Consider the following 7,723-nt stretch of genomic DNA (forward strand, 5'->3'; position numbering starts at 1 on the left):
TAGCAGTGCTCTTAGAAATGGCATGGAGCTGGGAGTCTAACACCTCATGCTCCCAATGCCATAATGCCAGTGTACGGGGCTGCTATCCCGAGGCACTGGGAATGTGCCAACACACCTCGAACATGTGTTTGTAAAAGGTTCATGACTTACTTGTTTGAAGTCTCACAGAAGGAACACACCCAAAGCAAATTGAAAACCATTGTTTCGAATAGCCCCTGAGATTGTGTTGCTGCCTGTAAACACTGACCTTGTAAGATGGGCACAGCTTTCCACACTTGAGCAGGCCCGAGGCTGGCAAACTGCCCCAAAGCCGACTCCATGAAAAATATCGGCATCCCAGCAAATATCATCATGACGATGTAGGGAATTAAAAAAACACCTGGAAGACAATAGTTAGAGCAGAGAAAGGTTACTGTGGTGGTGGAATTTTCACAACTGTATATGCACTGGCAGAGTAGGCACTCTCTCCGAAACTGTAGCCTTGAGATAGAGGCTGTGTTATAGTTTGGATTTCACCAAATTTGAGCCAGGTGTAATGGTCAATAGGTGGGTCAGGCCAACCCTGGTTTGGTTAAGAATAGTCCAGTGACTAAGCAGTAGTTAAGAGGTAACAAGGCCAACACAATTGGCCACTTAGCCAAACTGTCCAGGTAACTTAACTTTTTAAAAAGCATGACACATTGCATGCAGGAAGAGAGTGGGAAGTAACTCAGAGCTGCGTGCTTGTGTCACTTAGGCCCTTAAATTCCATTGAACTTACACAGCCCCTCTATAACGCAGCAAGAGGAGAATAATGACAGTGCCTTTATGGGCTGGGAAACAGGTAGCAGTTAGCACCACATGCTCTTCCCTGTCACCCACTGACACAGGCCCATCCTTTCTGATGCCCTCCCCCCTGCTTTAATGCCAGGGAGCTGGTCAGCAAGCCCCTTCACTGGCTGTTGGCACTTGATCTTAGGGGCATTACGGCACAAGCAGCAATTTGCAGTATCTGACAAGTCTGCCAATTTTATTTTCTAGCTCAAGGCTGTTTGACTTCATGATTTGGCACTTCCCACCACAAACTGAACTGCCTTGGGTGGTCACAGAAGACAAAGCCCTGAAACTTCTCTTATTTCCCAACATGGAAAAATAAATAACCAGTCTGGACTTTCAGATTTACAACCTACAATATTACATCCAACACCCAGGCACCGTGCAAAAAGAAAGGCTTGCATTTACATAGTATCCCTCATAATCTCAGTATTTCCTAAAGTGTTTCACAACCATTTAAGCACTTTTGAAGTGTAGTTATGGTTGTGACGCAAGAAAAATGGCACCCAATTTTGGTCAGCAAGCCCTTACTAACAGTGAACAGATAATTTTTCTCATTTGATTAATAAAGTTGTACTTTCCCCTGCTTCCTAAAGCCCACTTCTAGAATTTAGAAACGCAATCATTCTTAAAACAGAAGACCACAAGAAATAGCAACAGGAGTAGGCCATTCGGCCCCTCAAGCCTGCTCTGCCATTCAACAGGATCATGGCTAATCCGACATTACTCATGTCCACATTTCCACCCTTTCTCCATAGCCCTTGAGTCCACGACCGATCGAGAATCTATCTCAGCCTTAAACATGCACAAGGACTCTGTCCCCATGTTCTTCTGCTAATGTTTTGCAATATTTTACTGTCTGTACAATTCAGGAATTTATTTTTTGTTTGTTAATCGAATGTGGGTGCAGCTAAAATTCACAGATTTGGAGCCACGCACCAGCAAAGGTAAAGATTTTACATTTTTAAAAAATTTGATTCAGTTTCATGGTCACCAATATGGAGCCAAGCATTCAATTCCAAATTTCTTTATTAATTGATTGAACTTAATGTGAACGGTGGGGTTTGTTTGAACCCATGCGGCCAGAGTTTCAACAGCCTGATTCTCTAGATTACTTGCGAGAGATGTTAATACTATGTCACAGTCTCGGTGGTGGGGGTTATGACCATTTTGTCTGTATAAATCAATAAATTATTCCCCTTCATTTGTTTCTTTTTATTGTAAAATTGCTACAGTACCTCCACCATTTTTGTAAACCAGGTAAGGGAATCGCCAGATATTACCCAGTCCCACAGTGTAGCCAATCACTGAGAGCAAGTAGTCAGCTTTCAAGGCCCATTGACCTCGCTGTACATTCTCGTCATTTATCTCCAGGTCCTCAGCACTTTCAAACTGCAGGAGAGAAAGAAACAACATATTCGGGAAGTTAGAATTTGGCAGAAGTGGCTCTGAAAAATTTATCTTTGCCGACCTAGGAAACGGATGCCAAAGGCCAACACCAGGAACATGACTTCTCACATTTGGCGGAGGTGGGGCAATCCGCCTCACCCCTCCCCTCACCAACTCGAGGGTAAAAAAGCTCCTGCACAGAGAGCTGCTGGTCCTAGCAACGCCACGAGGTACAGTGGACAGGATCAGTACTGCAAGCAGTCCCCAGAGAGTCACAAGGAGTGATGAACCCAGGCAGATACATGGCAATGAGAATTAGGGGTACGGGTTCGCGGAACACATAGTTAACAATTTATCCAAAATTCTGGACATGAAACAAAGTACAGAAAGTTCAATTTGGAACCCGGGCATTTATTATACCACAATGGGGTGGGAGAGATTGAAAAACATCCCAGAAAATCCTGCAAATCCTCTGAAGTAAAAACAGAAAGCTATAGAAATACTAAGCAGCATCTGAGCAAGGAGATACACAGCTAACGCTTCAAGCCAAATTTAACTCTCATTACAAACTGAAAGATAAAAATACAATGGGAGTTCACGCTGCTGTAAGGGGGGAAGTGGACATAGGAGATCTGGAATCAGGTGGAGGCCTGGGAGAGATTCAATAACAACGATGTCAATCAACAAAAGGCAAAGGGAGAGGTCATCACTGAAGTGAAGTCACAAAACGCTTGTCCAAGTGGACTGTTAGGGGTAGAATAACAAACAAGTCTGACAACAAAAATTAGGGACGGGATTCTGCATTCTCCCATCAGGGAGATTGTAGGTGGAGGCAGAGAAGACACTGAAATCATCTCACACAGCCTTCCCACAAGCCTCTTCATAATTGGGAGATGGGATGGACAAAGGCCTTGGCCAGCTGGCCCACTCTTTCTCCAGTTGAGGCCATCGTGCTGGAGGGAGGAGTTCAGGGGCAGGGTGGAAGCGCACAAAGCCATAAAACCACCACATTCAGGACTTGGGTGAGACGCTGTAGAGAGAAGATGTTTCCATCAACAGCTTTCGTATAGCACAGGCATCGGCAGCTCACCCCATCACCAAACATTATGGATGCTCTGTTTCCCACCCACTGGCCTTTCCACCAACGCTCAACTCTGTTCTGCCCACCCCTTCTGATTCCCAATATGGTGAGACTCACTTCTCCTCCTTGACTTAAGCACACACAACTCCGCCCACCCTACCCCCCACCACCGCCTCAGCTCTCACCAATTTACCCTGGGATTATGACTCTCTGGGGACTACTTGCAGTAATGGGCCCGTCCACTGAACCTTGTGGGGCTGCTGGGACTAGCAGTTCTCTGCACACAACCCTTCTCCTGAGATGGTGGGGAGGGGATGTGGGGGGGTGATGAGAGATGGGATGCCCCATCTCCACCAAATGTATACTCATTGGAGTATGAGATAGCTATGAGGCAGTGATACATTCCCCACTTGCCTCTTCAGATAGCAGAAAGGTAAATCTCACCATCCTGAAAATCAAAGTTCATGTGGCACAAAGCAACCACAAGATGTCAAAGGAGAGTCATATTCAATGTGAAACATTACCTCTGTTTCTCTTTCTGTAGAGCTGATAGATCTGAGTATTTCCAACACTTTCTGTTTTTCATGGAATCCCTACAGTATGGAAGCAGGCTATTCAGCACATTGAATCCGTACTGACCCTCCAAAGAGCATCCTATCCAGACCCTCCCCCCGACTCTGTCCTTGTAATCCTGCATTTTCCCAGGACTAATACACCCAACCTGCACACTATGGGCCATTTAGCATGATCAAGCCAGTTAACCTGCACGATGGGGGGAAGGAACTGAAGCACCCAGAGGGAACCCATACAGACAAAGGGAGAATGTGCAAACTCCACAAGGGAGAAATCAAATCTGGGTCCCTAGCAGTGTGAGGCAGTGGTGCTAACCAATAAGCCACCATGCCACCCCAAAGATTGAGGTGACAGTCCTTCATGGTAACCTCAGCCAGTGTGAGAATTGAACCCACACTATTAGCACTTTGTATTGCAAAGCAACTGTATAGCCAACTGAGCTAACCACCTTGTTTTTAGTTTCAGGTTTCTGCCATCCACAGTATTTTACTTTGAATCTTGTCCAGAGCCTTTTCCCAGCATTTGAGAGCGTATACCCAGGATTTGGATGCATAGCAGCCACACTGTCACGTTATGGGTGACGCTTCAGTACAAAAATGGCAATTGTATCATATGCTTACACTTTGGTATGAGCTGTACATTTTGGGACGCTGATATGTAACACTCATTTTTCATCATCGATACCACATCTGACCTCACAGAGCTCAGCATACGCTCAGCAGTCAGATAGAATCCCCCAACAATGCTATTTAGAGAGATATCAACAACACTGCTGATTTGCAACAGTAAGATGCTGGGGATTTGAGGAAAGTTTCCACATGACTGGAGAGATGAAGGCTCTAGAACAGCCATTAGTTATGTGGGAATGGTTTTGTTCAGCTTGGCTACACTAAATGCAACACATGGGTGACAAGTACATTAGTTGTTAACCTACATTCACCTTGACACTAGACCTGCGAATGCAGGGCCTAGGTGATAAGAGTCACTGAATTACAGCCTTTGTCTTCAACAGGTTTTTGGGCTTCAACAATTCTGCACAAGGGTGGGCCCATACCAGCAAAAGCTCTATGACCTGAAGCTTTCAAATACAATAACACATACACTTTTTTTCTCTACAACAAGGGCAGCACAGTGGCTCAGTTGTTAGCACTTCTGCCCCACAATGCCAGAGATCTAGGTTCAATTCCACCCCTGGGCAACTGTCCATGTGGAATTTGCAAATTCTCCCTGTGACTGTGTGGGTTTCCTCCCACAGTCTAAAGATGCTCAGGTTAGGTAGATTGGCCATGCTAAATTTCCCATAGTGTCCAGGGATTTACAGGCTAAGTGGATTAGCCATGGGAAATGCAGGGTTACAGCAATTGGGTGGGATGCACTTTGAAGGGTTGGTGTGGACTCGATGGGCCAAACAGCCTGTAGGGATTCTATGATTACATAAATCTTCATTTAAAGTCATGATTTTCAGAATTGGAACCTTAATTTGCAGTGAAATAACTTTAAACAAGTCATGGATTTCCAAAGGAATCAATGGTCTGGCTAGTGTTAGATGGGAAAAGCAGTGTAAATTTCAAACACTATAACGCTTACATATAAAACTGTATAGACCCAGCTGAAATAACTTGCAACATTAAATGCATCACTAATGTAACATACAATACTTTTCATTTCAAATTATAGTACACTCACATGCACAGTGCTGTTGGATTCACCAGGCTCCATCTCATAGCAGAGGTTGGGCAGTGCAGGTATCAGATAAAATGACCAACGTCTGACATTAAATGGAGCCCAGGTGCTCAGTGCAGTCCTCAGGAGTGACAGAGATGGGATAAAAGTGACATTTTCAGAACGGCAACTGATAACCAATGGAATGACACAGGGATCAGTGCTAGGGCCACAGTTATTTATCATATATTAATGACTTGGATAAGGAAAGTGAATGCACTGTCCCTAAGTTTGCGGATGATACAAAAATAGATGAGAAAGAAAGTAATGAGGGTGACACAAAATGTCTAAAAATCAATATAGACAAATTAGGTGAGAGGGCAAAACGTTGGCAGATGGAATATAACATGGGGAAATGTGAGGTTATGCATTTTGGCAGGAAGAATTGAGGAGCAGAATATTATTTAAATGGATGAAGACTGCAGAAAGCTGCAGCACAGAGGGATTTTGGTGTCTTTGTGCATAAACCACAAAAAGCTACTACCAAGTTTAATGGGTAATGGGGAACTTGGCCTTCACTTCAAAGGGAATCGAGTATTAAAATAGAGAGATCTTGCTAAAACTATCCAAGGCACTAGATAGACTATAGCTGGAATATTGTGAATTGTTTTGAGCCCCTTTCTAAGGGAAGATATACTGGCATTGGTGGCAGTCCAGAGAAGATTTACTTAGTTGATTCCAGGTGTGAAGGGATTTCCTCATGGGGAGAGTTTGAGCAAGGTGGTTTTGGCAGTTAGAAGAATGAGGAGACATCTAAGTGAAACTTAAAAATCAATTCAAGATTTTTAGGTGACATGACAGTGTAATCTGACAGGTTGTTTCCCCTTGTGGGAGGGTCTAGCTTTGAAGGGCATAATCTCAGAATAAGGGCTTTCAGGTTTAAAACAGAAATGAGGAAGAATTTCCTCTATCAAAGGGTACTTGATCTGTGGCTTTCTTTTTTTCCTGCAGTGGGCTGGGTGTATTCGAGGCTGGGACAGATTTTTCATTATTAGAGTTGATGATTATCATATCAGCTATGATCTCACCGAAAGGATATCTCCCATGTATTACAGTTTAGAGTTCACCATTGTAGAAAGAAGATCATTCACACTCTGGAAACGAAGACAGGAATGAGGATGTTGCTGGCTGGACCAAGATTTGTTGCCCATCTTAATACCCTGTCCCCTCGAACCAAGTCAGAAGTCACACGACAATAGGTTATAGTGTGCAGGGCTGGATGTACACAGCAGGCCAAGCAGCATCATAGGAGCAGAGAGGTTGACGTTTCGGGCACAAGCTTCAAAATCTCCCCTCCCCCTACCGCATCCCAAAACCAGTCCAGCTCGTCCCTGCCTCCCTAATCTGTTCTTCCTCCCACCTATCCCCTCTTCCCACCTCAAGCTGCACCTCCATCTCCTACCGACCAACCTCATCCCGCCCCCTTGACCTGTCCGTCCACCCGGGACTGACCTATCCCCTCCCTAACTCCCCACCTACACTCACCTTTACTGGCCCTATCCCCGCCTCTTCGACCTGTTTGTTTCCTCTCCACCTATCCTCTCCTCTATCCATCTTCTATCCGCCTCCCACTCTCTCCCTATTTATTTCAGAACCCCCTTCCCCTCCCCCTTTTCTGATGAAGGGTCTAGGCCCGAAACATCAGCCTCTCTGCTCCTATGATGCTGCTTGGCCTGCTGTGTTCATCCAGCCCTGCACCTTGTCGTCTCGGATTCTCCAGCATCTGCAGTTCCTACTATCTCTGATTCAACAGGTTATAGTGTACAGGTTTATTTAAATTCACAAGCTTTGGAGCACTGCTCCTTTGTCAGGTGAAGACATAATACTTCAGCTTACGAAGCAGCAGTGCTCCGAAAGCTTGTGACTTTTAATAAACCTGTTGGACTTATAACCTGGTGTCGTGTGATTTCTGACTTTGTCCACCCCAGTCAAACACTGGCACTTCCATATGATGGCTACCTTGAGCTATATGACAATGTAAGACAACTTCATACTGCGGTTAATAGCCAACCAGATTTCTATGGGTCACATTTACACCGGACCAAATATGGACAGCCTTGTCTTCTCTAAAGGACATTTTACTATCTCTCTTTCCAGGCAGAAGCATGGAGCAGGTTGGCACTAACTGCACCCTGGTTGATATGT

The 7,723-nt window shown here is 44.8% G+C and overlaps 1 protein-coding gene across 1 annotated transcript in view; it reads right to left on the reverse strand.

The window, feature by feature from the left end:
* The window catches only part of LOC109923555 (sodium- and chloride-dependent neutral and basic amino acid transporter B(0+)-like), a 68,845-nt gene extending 63,270 nt beyond the window's left edge, over positions 1-5,575 (reverse strand). The window contains exons 1-3 of the mRNA XM_048604949.1: positions 5,543-5,575; positions 2,052-2,205; positions 248-379 (exon numbers count right to left, since the gene is read on the reverse strand). Of these exons, the coding sequence (XP_048460906.1) occupies positions 248-379; positions 2,052-2,205; positions 5,543-5,575 (319 nt within the window). The remainder of the gene's footprint in view (positions 1-247; positions 380-2,051; positions 2,206-5,542) is intronic.
* Between the last annotated feature and the right edge of the window lie 2,148 nt (positions 5,576-7,723).

Source organism: Rhincodon typus, chromosome 14, assembly GCF_021869965.1.
Source record: "Rhincodon typus isolate 14 chromosome 14, sRhiTyp1.1, whole genome shotgun sequence".
NCBI classification, from domain to species: Eukaryota; Metazoa; Chordata; class Chondrichthyes; order Orectolobiformes; family Rhincodontidae; genus Rhincodon; species Rhincodon typus.